This window comes from Enoplosus armatus, chromosome 22 (genome assembly GCF_043641665.1).
Source record: "Enoplosus armatus isolate fEnoArm2 chromosome 22, fEnoArm2.hap1, whole genome shotgun sequence".
Taxonomy (NCBI): domain Eukaryota; kingdom Metazoa; phylum Chordata; class Actinopteri; order Centrarchiformes; family Enoplosidae; genus Enoplosus; species Enoplosus armatus.
The window spans coordinates 12,831,578-12,845,062 of NC_092201.1; the positions used below are offsets into that span (position 1 = coordinate 12,831,578).

Here is a 13,485-nt window from a genome sequence, read left to right on the forward strand (position 1 = left end):
GAAGGTTTCAAGCTGCTGTTGGCACAGACACACACAGTTGCCACTATCCTCTCCAGAAGCAGGAGGAACACCCCCCCCCCCCCAAAAGGCCAACCTCTAGTGACCATTCTTCTACAGAAGAAAAAGTCCCTCTGAAATCTATTGACAATGTGTTCTGTGGGTTATTTGCAGGAACAGAGACACTTTTCTTCTTTGCTCTTATTATCTTTCATGTTAATGTAATTATATCTTGTGTCGTTTGGTGTGCTGAATGTCAGGAACTACTGTATGGAGTACCTTTATTGAATATCTTATATAGCCTATATAAACAAGCCTGATCAGGTGATGTGATGTGCGATACTAGGCCATTAGGACACAGAGAGAAAGCCATTGTTAGGGGCTATCAATAGGACAGGAAGACTTTGATCAGGCCTAGGAAACACCCAGCTTTACAAAAGCTGCATTTCTCCAGGAGAGGAAAGCATTTCATTCTTTGAGAAACAGCAAACCAACAGAAACAGCAGGCTTGTAAAATAAGCTTTGGCCAGCTTCACGCTGCTGCTGTTTGTTGTGCGTTCAAAAGGATGGATACTTGGGAGGCTTATGATGTTCACAGAGGAGGATGTGCGAGTGTGCGCAAGTTGTGAATGTCTGTGTGTGTTTGCGTTTCGGTGAACCTCTGAACCCTTCCGGTGCTGGTCGGACATGCATCCCACTAGACCTTACCCAACCAGAGCAGTCACATTTAGGTTTGTGTGTGTGCCTGTCTGTCTGTCTGTCTGTCTGTCTGTGAGGGTTGGAGGGCTTTTTATTGACATGATCAACAAGTGCACATGAGTGGTTGGGTTACTGATTAGGTGATGTTATAGTTTGTCTGTGATAAGACTCCTGCTTTAAGCACAAAGTCCTGCCAGGTACAAACACACCTTCAGCTACTTTACCACATCCTTTCCATCCCTCATAGGACCACTGCTGCCTGTCAGGTAAATACTTTTACTGGTTTTTCACTACTTCTAATTCTTCTAAGTTATTTTCTAAGATACACTGAGGATTGGTGGTACTATTTGATGGTACTATTTACTTGTGTTTTAGTGTGAATTACTGGTATAATGTCTGTAAGTGAAGTTGGTAACAAATCTCACTATTGTCAATATAAAATTACACTTCTAAACACACTGACTATGAGGTCTTTATCATTAACCTTTAATTTTCTTTAACACAAATAGAGGAAATTGGTAAGAAGAGTTTAATCTTTTATTTAATTTTGGATATTTTGAAGTAAAATCTATTTGATAAATTAGATGAAATTAACATGACTTCTGGTGTGCTCATAATCTTGGTGCCTTTCTGCAGGTCCGTTGGTGGTGTTTTCTGTTGAGCACACAGCAGCATCATGAGTGTAGAGTCCAAAAAAACACGTGAGGCTTGCTGCTCCAAGCTCAAGGTCGGTGAAATGTCGTCCTGTGCCTGTATTATAATGTATGGTCTTAATCATTTAAATCCATGGTTGTGAAGACAAATGGACTGAACATCCAAAAACTGTGATGGTGCTAAGTTGCAAAATCTCATTGTTGGACTACTTTTCTTCAACCTTATCTATAGGTATCTGTCTTGGTATGGTATTTCTATGTCAGTATTATCTGTGTCAGAAAAAAAGGTTACTTTTTCTCTTGACCAGATAAAACTTTGAGACTTTGACACCAATTGAGATGAAAATTGTGTTTTGTTCTTGCTCATGGAATGGCAACAGAGCTTTTTATAAGTGCTTTGAGATAAACAGTGGTATGGCTGCAGTGACCTGTAATCATAACATGTAAGTGTGGTCTTATATTGGTTCACTTTGTCAATATGATGACATGCTTTCTGATAACAAACCAATCATATAAGAAAATGGGACATTATCAGCTCTAAGTAGCATTTAATATTTGCATGATTTTTGTCACCAGTTAAAAAAGTAACGTGTTGACCTCTGGAGGATTTTACTTTGACTGTGGTCTCAACGTGTTCACAGAGTAATCTGTGACCTGCAGCCCAGTGTAAATCCCCTTTAATCTTTAACTAACTTTGTGGCAAGGACACACATTTTGAGTGAAGGATTTGAACTGAAAAGCAAACAAACTTTTACAAAAAATAGTGAATTACTTCCCAAAGATTTAAATTGAAGGATTCACTAAATATTGTTACATTTAATCTCCAGAATCCCCTTTCTTTGTCCATCTCAGACTCGATGTAGAAATGAAGATACAGTGAGATTTAAACACTTTTACATTAGATTAGATTTAAACTAATCTAATCTAATGTAAATTGATGTAAATCCAATCAAGGTTGAAAGTAGGTGCGAAGCACTGTAGGTCTTTATATGTGTGTTAGGTGTTGTGTGTGAGCCCATCATGGGAGTAGTCTATGTAATACTACAGCCACTCACCCTTTCCCTTAACATCTGTGCAAGGTGCAATTATACCCTTTTATCCTTTGTATTGGAATAAGCCTCATTCAAATTCATTGCGTGACTGGAAAAAAAGTAGATTAATCCTCTCACTCTGGAGTTTTTGAGGAGAGATTATTACCGAGCTAATCATTTAATAAAAGACTACAACAGTCAGGTTCACCATTTAAAGGTGTTCTGACTCAGTCTGAGTTTAAGCCCTTTTCACTAAACCTGATCAAATCACATCAAACGCCCCCTAACTGTTCTTGTTTCAGAGAAGAACCGCTTCATCCAACAGCTTGTTGTTTCTATGTTTCCAGCTCTTCCTGGCCTCCATGGCATTTGTATACTTTGCCAAAGCCTTTGGTGGAGCCTATATGAAGAGCTCCATCACCCAGATTGAGAGGCGCTTTGATATCCCCAGCTCCCTCATTGGGGTTATAGATGGCAGCTTTGAAATGGGTATGTGTTGTTTTCCTTTAAAACATTTTGGATGGTGTTAAAAATCTTTTCAGCTACATCATGGTATTTTAAATAATAAAAATGTTGACAGATGAATATTGGATTTATGCAGTAGATAAAGACACCAAGCTCACTAATTAACACGTTAGATCGTGTTTGCTCGATCCATAAAAAATAAAAATAAAATGGAAAAATGCCATTGTGGTTTTACGGGGGACAGTCCCTGAACTTCCTGAAGTCTTGTCGTCACTTTGAAGTTGCCAGGAAGTTTTTTTTACAATTTGTTTTTTCTATGTATTAATCAAACTAGATGTTAATTAGTGGCAGCTGGAGTGCTGGTCAGCGGACAGAGCCAGGCTATCTGTTTCCCAGTTTCCAGTCTTTATGCTAAGTTATGCTAAGTCTGCAGACTCTAGCTTCATATTTAGCATAGAAACATGAGAGCGATATCTCTCTAATCTCCCAACTCTCTGCAAGCAATTCTCCAAAATGTCAAACCAATAATTCCTTCATTCATTCAGTTATTTTTGAATTCTTCTCCTACCCAGGCAACCTGTTGGTGATAGCCTTTGTGAGCTACTTTGGTGCTAAGCTCCATCGTCCCAGGCTGATGGGTATTGGCTGTTTGATCATGGCTGTTGGATCTTTCCTCATAGCCCTGCCTCACTTCTTCCAGGGGCTGTAAGCACACAGTTTCTTTATCTTCTTAATATTCCACGTTTGTATATGTTATACTGTGGCCTTGTTATGGTATATCCTGCAGTAATGACATGATACATCATGAATCACATTATATGCTTCTTGGAGGTAGAGCTGCTGTAGATGCAGAGAAGCTCTTAATTGAACCACAATGGGAAGAGTCAAAGAACTACTGGTACTCTGGGTGCATATATGTATATAATATCAAGAAATTACAGCTAATTTCACCTAGTCTAATGCGCACAACGGGTTTAACCTGCTTGGGGCCTCAGAGCAAAGATTTGCTCTTGGGGCCATATTCAGGCCCCTACCCAGCATGTGTAGATAACCTGTCACCTCCAAGGTCAGTGCAAACTATCCAGTACTATGCACTGGTTTTCTGTGTGTAAATTGGGTCATGCATATTTTATCAAACAAAACATCTTTTAGCAATATATATCATGTGAGTAAATAAAAGTATTAAAACTACATTTTGACCAAAGGCCCCGCTACAAGACAGATTCAGAAGATTTAATGTATTACCCTCCTTAGTTGATCTTGTGCTTTAATGGGGCAAATTCCTCAGCAACCTGGAAGTTAATTAAATTCCCTTTAAAAACTTTAAAAAAACATCTGACACGCAGTAACTCTGTTGTGGCCCCCGGGAGTCTGGGGCCCTGAGGCAGTTTTCTGCTTTGGTCATCCAGCTTGAATGTGCAATTTTGAAAGTTGTTGTTAAGGAGATATTCATGTCGAAAGACACATACACATACAGTATGTTTGGTGGCATGTTAAGTTTTTTTTAAAAGTCTACCAGAAATGTTGAAATACATTTTTGTATGTGCTCTGTTATTTTAAGAAAAAAATCTATTCAAGATGCAGATGTGTCATTGTGAAACAGTCACGTAATAATTCTCAATATTTTCCAGGTATAAATATGAGACCAGCGTGTCTCACAGCACAGATGCCAACAACACTGAGAGCACCCTGCCCTGTCTGTCCAACCACAGCCTGACAGATGAGATGCCTGACTTAGAGACCAGAACAGGTAGATGGCACATACATTCACTAAATCAGATGAAAGATCTGAGGATATGATACCAAATCAATTCATAGAAGCGGAAGATGAGCAATGCATTAGACAGAATTTTCAATATTATGTCAAGTTTCATTCAAGTTTTCCACCCTCAGCTTGTGAAAAGGCAGCCGGCTCCTCCCTGTGGATCTACGTATTCCTGGGAAACATGCTGCGTGGAATTGGAGAGACTCCCATCATGCCTCTGGGCGTGTCCTACCTGGATGACTTCTCCAGAGAAGAGAACACTCCTTTCTATTTGGGTTCGTTACTTTTTACTTCCTACTGTCTGTGCTAGTTTTACACACTTTACTCCTGTGTTAGTTTATACTCTTTCCTGTTTGGGTTACTTACTTTACGCTGCTTTGGGGCTTGGCTACATTATTTTCCATCTTCTTAGTTCACTTTGATCTTTCACTCTTACCATCAGCCTGCTTACTTAGTGTCCTGCTACTGGTGTTTTGTTGCTCTGTGTCTATCCTGTATAATCGGGATAATGCTTGATCAACATCACAGTACTGGACAACACAACATGTCTTTCTCTGTTTCTCCAGCCTGCATCCACACAGTGGGAATCTTAGGACCTATGTTTGGGTTCATGCTCGGGTCCTTCCTTGCCAAGGTCTACGTGGACGTTGGATCTGTGGATTTAGGTATGGCACTTAAAGTACAGGATGTGTTGATGTGGCACAACATGCAGACTGTCTGGTTATTATTGGTAGTTTTCAGAAAATGTCATCATTAGTGCTTACCCATTAAGTCAATATTACCCTTGACTGATAAGACAATTGCTGAGCAATTGGCTGTGTGCTGACCTATTACATATAACCCCTCTGTCAATCAAAGAGTCCTTCAGCAAAACAGTTAACCTTTCCTCCCTTTGAACCTACACAGCAAGGTCGTAGTTACAGAGCAAAACTGTTTGTCATTGAATGATTACAAGTCTTCCAGAGACAAGAAGAGGTCTGAGCTGTTACAACAAAAAGTGTTAGCGGTTACCAATGAAAGTCCTATAAACACAGTCCTTCACAATCTGCTGTCTTTGCTCGTCTTCCCTCTCCCAGACAGCATTACCATCAACCATAAGGACTCCCGCTGGGTGGGGGCCTGGTGGCTGGGCTTCATAGTGACTGGAACTGTGATCCTGCTGTCCAGTATTCCATTCTGGTTCCTCCCCAAGTCTTTGCCCAAGCAGGGGCAAGAGCAGAGCCCGAGTAAAGGCACAGAGCTGGCTACAGTGGCAGAGCAGGAGAATTTCCTGCCGGAGGAAAACCAGGATGAGGAGAAGGAGAAGCCAGTGACATTCCAGGAGCTGGCTAAAGGTACCATCAAGCACTGTGATGCATTTAAGGACAGGTCGTCGCATAAGACTTGTTTTAGTAGTTTTTTTTATCTTTTATCTTTTTAGTTTTGTGCTCTTATTCCAAAAAGGCTTTATCTACGAGCCGCAGAACGACACATGCCCCATCACCATGGAAGATTGTCACTGTGCAAATAGATATTAGGGTTAATGTGTTAAATCATTAACCAGGGATAGCCCAGACAACAAAAAAAAACAGAACCCGGACTGGTTAACCCTGAAAGCTGGATTTGCAGTAACTAACCATCATGCAATCTGGGTAAGAGTCGAATGACTCATCAGGGCAGAGAAACATGGGGACGCTGTTACTTAAGCTAAAGCCCAGTCATGCCACATAGTGCATTACACAACATTATATCAGGCCGACGTAACAGTGTCTCCTGTTCACTTTTGTAAAGTGTTATTTGAAGGTGATATTATTTGAAAAAAGAGCGAAAGAGAGCTAAGAAAGGTGACTATATGACGAAAGAGTTTAAAATAACAGACAATAAAAACTGTATGTCATACAAAAGAATATGAACAATATAGAGGTTATGTAATAATGCTGTTTAATGTGTGTAAAATGAATCTATGTTGCACAATATGCATAATATGCCATATATGGCAGTTAAATTAGAAAATTAATGTTAGTTTTGGTAATATAGGTAGATTTAAATACATATAAGCATGCCTTACTAAATACATGTGTATAAACATTTGAGTTGTGAGTGTGTATTGATATAAGTATAGATATATGAAATATATGAAATAGATAAGTTTTTAACAGTACCTTAATAAAACTATTTTGCTATAATCTCTCTTTGCTTTGTTCTTCACCAGACTTCATTCCATCTCTGAGGAGACTGTTCAAGAACAGCATCTTCTCGCTGATGATCCTCACCTACCTGGTGGCAGTCAACGGCTTCATTGGCATGATCACCTTCAAGCCAAAGTTCTTGGAGCAAATCTACGGCCAATCAGCCTCCAAGGCCATTTTCCTCATAGGTACAGAGCAATAACTGACCCCAATTCACTCTGTGTCTGCTGCACTCTGTAGCCCGAGGCAACTGAAACAATGATGTTGTTGAAGGGAAGTGTGATTGCGAGAGATAAAGTTGACTTGAAATGTAAGCAATAAGGAGCCCACTGTGGGCTCTCCTTTTGTGTGCGTCGGCAAAATAGCACCCTGAGCTATGTTTAGTATTTTATGACTGTTTACCAGCACGGCTAGCTGACAGTGTTATTGTTGGAATATTGACATTTTAAAGTCATTGTTTTACAATCACCTTCTATTATGAAACGTAACATTAGAACAACACCGTTTGGCTGCTGAACAGAACATTTTGAATGCAAAAAACATATTATGTCTTATGGATTTGACTTTCTCACAACACAGCTCTCGAGTGCTGTTTGGTACTTACCAGCACATGAATGCACCATGTGTTGAGCCTGCATACAATAATTTACCAAAGGTAGTGATTCCCAACCACAGGTACTTGTAAACCATGGGATAGGTGGACAGATTGTGGAGGAGCTATAAGAAATAAATGGTTATAAATGGTTGACATTTTCCACTAAAAGTAATGAACAAATGGAGACTTCAAGTTGTTCATTCAATATTAAACTAATATAACTTTTCAACACACCTTCAACCATGACATGTTTCATAATTCCCCAATTCCCTTTATATTTGTACTCTTCAACAGCTCCCGTGCTTAGGAGGCACCCAATGATTAGGGCACATTTTCTTTATCACATTATAGTATAATACTGTGATCAGTGGGACATTTTCTTTTTGTAGTATTTCCAGTGTATTGCTCCATTTTCATATATCCCTTCATTAATCCGTTTATTCATCCATCCAGGTACACTGAACCTGCCAGCTGTCGCTTTGGGCATCATCACCGGAGGTTTTGTACTGAAGCGCTTCAAGCTGGGTGTCATCGGAGCAGCCAGGGTGTCGATCACTGCCTCCATCGGGTCCTTTTGTCTGCTTGCCATTCAGGTCTTCATGCACTGTGATAATGCAGAGGTGGGAGGTCTTACTGTCTCATATCAGGGGTAAGTGGCATGCAAGCCAAAGTTTGCAACTAAAATGCTTTTGACTCCATCAGGAGTTCAGAATGATGACAGTGAAACTGATTTATGCCTCACTGGACCAATGTCCCCTGCTCATGCGTCTCTGTTCATGTCTGGGTGCACTAGGGCTCCTCAAGTGTCCTACAACCAACAGACTTTGCTGTCCCAGTGCAACATGGGCTGCTCCTGCTCAATGAAGCATTGGGACCCAGTGTGCGCCTACAACGGAATGACGTATGCCTCGCCCTGCCTGGCCGGCTGCCAGACCTCCACTGGCAACAGCAAGGAAATTGTAAGACAGCAACTTACATTTCTTCAGAGAAATAGATACGACTGGTAGATTGTGACACATACAAGGACACACAGCAACAGTTCTTCATACATGTCATTTCATTACACTTCTTGCTGAAACTTTATCGTTCTGTTTCAAAGTCATATATTGTGATCAATAAGCCCTGCTTTGATTGACAGTAACAGATTTAGGCCCATTCTCTGTGGGCGTTTCTAGAAAATTCAGAAAACAAACTACCCCCCAAATGATTTGCATTACATTATCAAACAATAACTTGCAAAATAGACTGAACATCACAAACTGATGAAAGTCCCACTGATGGCTCCTAGAGGCCACCATGTTCATTACAGCCCACAATATCAAAGCACTGAAACCTTTGCTGTTATTAAAGCCTCACTAGTTGTTTTTCAGGAGGGTGGCATGAGAGTAAACGCCATAGGGTTTAAAATCAAAAGGGTTTGTCCCTTTGGGAGCATGGATGTGTTCATGAACCCACATCAGACAAATGTAAATGGGTTAGTACTAGTAAACCAAATCATTCACATCTCTGTCTCTTGGTTCTTTAGGTCTTTCATAACTGTACCTGCATTGGGGAAATGATGACGCCCAGCATGAACATGTCCGCAGTATTGGGCCAGTGCCCCAGGAAGAGCGACTGTGATCGCATATTCAAAGTCTTCATGGCTTTGTCCGTAGTGGGGTCCTTCATCTCTGCCTGTGGGGGCACGCCAGGATACATTGTGCTGCTCAGGTCAGAGACACTAAAGCTTTTACGGCTGGGTATAACAATGCCTTGCAGTGTTTTATTGATTTCTGGCATATGTAGGGATTATGGCATTACATGCAAGCATCAAAACGGGAGCTTTGTGTGAACTGCTTCTGTAACACTATTGTAGGTAATATTGCCTCTTGTGTATTCTTGAAGCTAAAATGCTGATCTCAAGGTCTGATAGGATCATGGTTAATCTTCCAGGTCCATACAGCAAGACCTGAAGTCGCTGGCTTTGGGTATGCAGACGCTGATAGTAAGAACTCTGGGTGAGTACCAAATATTTTATTGTTGTTTTGTTTAGCTCACAGGGCCATGCATATACTGACAGCAATGACTGGTGAAATTACTTTTCAGCTCTTTTCATGTGACTGTGTGTTTTCAGGTGGGATACCCCCTCCTATATATTTCGGAGCGCTGATTGACCGAACCTGTTTGAAGTGGGGTACCAAGCAGTGTGGAGGCCGTGGAGCATGTAGACTCTATGATGCTAATGCATTCAGGTAAGAAAAAAAAAACAGACTCATAATATCTTGCTAGAATATCCTACCCATAATATTCCTGAATTAATGCACGTAAATGAAGTAAAAAACGAAACCTAACCTGTTCCATCGTACTTTATTTACAGAATGACATTCATGGGGTTGATTACTGGACTCTACTTCCTGTCCAACATTCTGTGGGGAGGCCTCTATCTCAAAATTGTAAGGAGACAGAAGAAGTTAGCACTGAGGAATCAGGCCAAAGAGAATGGACTGGAGAGCAACAGCCTGGGCAATGGACACGCCAACATCAACATTGCCAAAAATAAAGAAGACATGGACAAGGAGAGCACTATTTAAGGTGTTTGAGGAAGACACCATTGTATAATGCAAATGAAAGACACAGATTTCCCACTGCCTACGTACTGTGCTGCATCCATACTGGACCAAATGTGGTAATGGTACAGTGTCAGCGCTCTTTGGCCTTCGAGCAGTACACCTTGTGCCGAAAACATCAACTGCTAATTGTTCACGTTAAAGGTCAAAGATCCTGACTAGAGCTTAGTTCTGATAAGATCAACCGTCCACCGATTATACTTGAATAGCATTAGGTCAGGTAATGATAGTAATGTCTCATCCTACAGCTTTACATTCAAAGTGATTTGAGTAGTAGTAGCAGTTTGGCAAATATACCTTATATGTACAGGGTATAGTTTTAAATACTAGTACAAGACAACTAAAGTGTTTGTGGCCTAAGAAACAGTAGCATCACTTAGTAACATCAAGTATGGTTCATGTTTTTTCATTTTTTGGGGAAATACATATATATAGTTAGATGAGAAGATTGATATCATGTCTGTAAGGTAAATATATGAAGCTACTGTCAGCAGCCGGTTAGCTTAGCACAAAGACTGGGAACGGGGGAAACGGCTAGCCTGGCTCTGTCCAAAGGTATGTGCCAGACTTTCTTGGCCAGGAGCAGTGACTTCCTAGATTCTTGTCATCACGGTGAGGTTGCCTGGCAACCAGCAAACACTATTAATTAAACTAATGAGATATAACGTGTTAATTAATACGCTTTAAAGATGCTGGTAGGCGGAGTATTTTGCAGTCCCGTTTCCAGTTACCTTGCAAACTAGTTTCTCTGACACACGTTTTTTTATGGCCTACATGTGGAACAGGGAAGGAGAGAGACAGAGGGGTTTTCATGCTAAAAAGCTGTTTCATTTAACAGGTTACATATCAGCCTGATAACCCTCTGACTGTTAGCAACGTGCCCCTGCAACATTTGTCCGGATATCCCACCTGTTTGACACACACCTCATTTTACACAAACCCTAAAGGTCATGAACACTCATATGATCCTCTGATTCGCCGGTGTTAGTCTCGAAAAGTTCACTATAGTTTGGACAGTGGACTAAAAGTGAGTTGAGTGTAACTCAAACTTGATTGTACTATGTTTTACTCTGTTATACACTGTAGTTGTTGATTAAAATGTATCATCAATTAATATGTATAATTATTGTTAATAATGAGAATTTATATATTGGGTTAGATGTGTTTGTATTGTGTTCATACCTTTTGTTTTATCATCATTTCTCATTTCTGATTTTTTTTACAATTTTGTTGATTGTTCTTGAAGCATATCTGTAAGCATTAAAGACAAATTTTCACATTATATGTCTTTGTTAATGTTCTTTTTGAACATGTTCTTCAAAGACTGCGATAGGCCTGTTATTATTATAACTTTATAACTTATTTTTTGCACCTCAATTTACACGTGACAAGTTATACCTTTTCTATATGCTCAGTGTGTCCCACTGTAAACCTGTCATGGCCCTCTTAAAGCAGCTATAATTAGTATGTAAATATTAACAATAGATCGATGACTATTTGTCCAAGGTGTCTCTCGTAGTGATAAATCCAAAGAGAATCTACAGTTACCATCAAGTCAACTGGGATTTTTAGCATCTTTCAGCTCATTGTTTTGGTTTTCTGGCCCACAGCTTCACTGTTTTGGTTGAGTCTCACTGCTCTCATAGCGTAGTTTTTGTCCAACGTAACTGTTTGAGCAAAAAAAGCCTCAAAACTTCCACTGTCAGTGGTTTATATAATATGATTTCTCCAAGTCTTTTGAATCAGTGGTTTAATTTTGTGTCTAAAGTGTTTGGCTGTAATATTTATATTTTTTCAGCCTCCACAACCCCCCACAGCCAGATCATTGCTTCTAAATCTGTAAATCTGTAAACTCCACGCCACCGGATCTTTCCCTTTGCACATGTGCATTGATATATCAGTCTGGCTTGCTTAAAGTTGAAGGTTGTTACATTACGTGGTCTATCAAACTTTGACTCCTCTGTGTTTTCTTTTGGACTCAGATGCTTTTTCTTGTTATGGTAAAAAAGCGACAGTTAGGTTATATTTTTTTTAATTACCATATTATGTAATATATTGTAACTGTTATGACCATTGATTGCAATATTCTATGATTGTTAAACCCTTTTATTACTACAGCAATACACCGATAAGGCTTTACTTTAGAGTAGATATGATTTAAAAAGTTAGCAACATTTCAATTTCATCCTTTAAATTGAAATAATATAATCTTCTCTGTATTTATACCCTTCATTTTATCTTTATTCATCCACCGTGAGAATGTGCAGTGTCAGGTTTCACCAGCAGGCTGCACTCTATACAAGAAAATATCCACTGTAAGTTACTGCAGTGCTACTGAGGGTGTCTCCCTGCTTAAAGTCAGCCAGACGTGGGAAATTTGTTATGTAGATTTTTTTCAAATGATGTTACAATCTCATGCAGAAACACAAGTGTCTATGTAGTAATTGGCAGCAGGTACAGTAGCTGATGGTGTAAGAATGCACCTGAAACTAGATACAGTGACTGAAAACAATCCAAAATTCTGGAGTATAATTTTTCAGAAAGGGAGAAAGTGGAAAACAGTTCCTTCGCTGTTGCTGTGCAGGAATGTGAAGGATCTTAATCTTAATCCTTGGAATTTGTGAGGGCCCAAAGCTGATTGTGTGACCTGCTGCCTGGCTGCCCGAACCCCCCACCGGTCACTGGAGTAACAGAGCATTCCCTGAGACATATTTACACTGAGACACACTGTTAATACTGTACTGCAACAACCATCTAATATTTTACCATCCAACGGGCCTGGTTTGGAGTTACTAATCTGTCTCCCCACCCTGTTCTCTTGTTGCCGTCCCCCTCCTGGACTGGCCGGCATGTGTGTGGAATAAAAATGTGCACGGCCTTTTGTCCCGCTGGTTCCAAGTAACTGCTCTGCACTCAGACGAGAGAATAGGAGCTTGGGAAGAGCAGGCTTTCCTCCTCTCAGCAGGAGGAGCGACACATGGCTGCTTAAAGAGGAGCTGCAGAAGAAGAAGAAGAGAGGGGAGACCCCAGTCCCCATGGCCTGAAGATGCACTAGGTATTTCATTAAACTTCCTCTGCTTTGCAGTAGTGATTTTGCTATCTGTTGCTCTAAATTTGAAACATTTAATAAACTCCCAGAAATTCCTTGATAAGACCTGGTCCTGCTGGATAAGAATGGATCAGACTTTAAAGGCGAGCTGCGCTTTGGGTGGGAGTATTAACCAGGCTAAACCTGAGGGGGATTATTGAGGTTATGAGGTGAAAATCAGACTAACTGGTTGATTATGTTACTATGTTACAGGTTTGTTCTCACTCCCCGCCGCCCTCAAGTCTTCCAAATGAGTTGTCATCGGAAATCATTTTCCTCTCTGATATGGATTCAAGCTGCAGCTCCTGACGTTTACTGAGTTGAGAGGATTGCTGTGAGGAGAAGACGCTGGTGGAGTTTACACAGGTACCATAACAGCTACTCTGTTTTCACTCACTTTACAAATTCAGACATGAGG

General features: G+C 40.3%; 1 protein-coding gene across 1 annotated transcript; it reads left to right on the forward strand.

Moving 5' to 3' along the window:
* The first annotated feature begins 1,372 nt into the window (after positions 1-1,372).
* Positions 1,373-9,943, forward strand: LOC139304748 (solute carrier organic anion transporter family member 1C1-like). Its single transcript, XM_070928604.1, has 14 exons — positions 1,373-1,423; positions 2,728-2,869; positions 3,418-3,550; positions 4,477-4,595; positions 4,739-4,885; positions 5,177-5,275; positions 5,687-5,944; positions 6,802-6,966; positions 7,827-8,022; positions 8,167-8,332; positions 8,899-9,083; positions 9,306-9,370; positions 9,487-9,604; positions 9,730-9,943. The coding sequence occupies exons 1-14, from the start codon at positions 1,373-1,375 to the stop codon at positions 9,941-9,943; spliced, it is 2,058 nt and encodes a 685-aa protein (XP_070784705.1).
* The last annotated feature ends 3,542 nt before the right edge of the window (positions 9,944-13,485 follow it).

Coding starts and splice junctions, on each gene's coding strand:
- LOC139304748 (XM_070928604.1), top strand. CDS start 1,373: ATGAGTGTAGAGTCCAAAAAAACACGTGAGGCTTGCTGCTCCAAGCTC. Junction 2,870..3,417: donor AGATGGCAGCTTTGAAATGG/GTATGTGTTGTT, acceptor TCTCCTACCCAG/GCAACCTGTTGGTGATAGCC. Junction 8,023..8,166: donor CTTACTGTCTCATATCAGGG/GTAAGTGGCATG, acceptor TGGGTGCACTAG/GGCTCCTCAAGTGTCCTACA.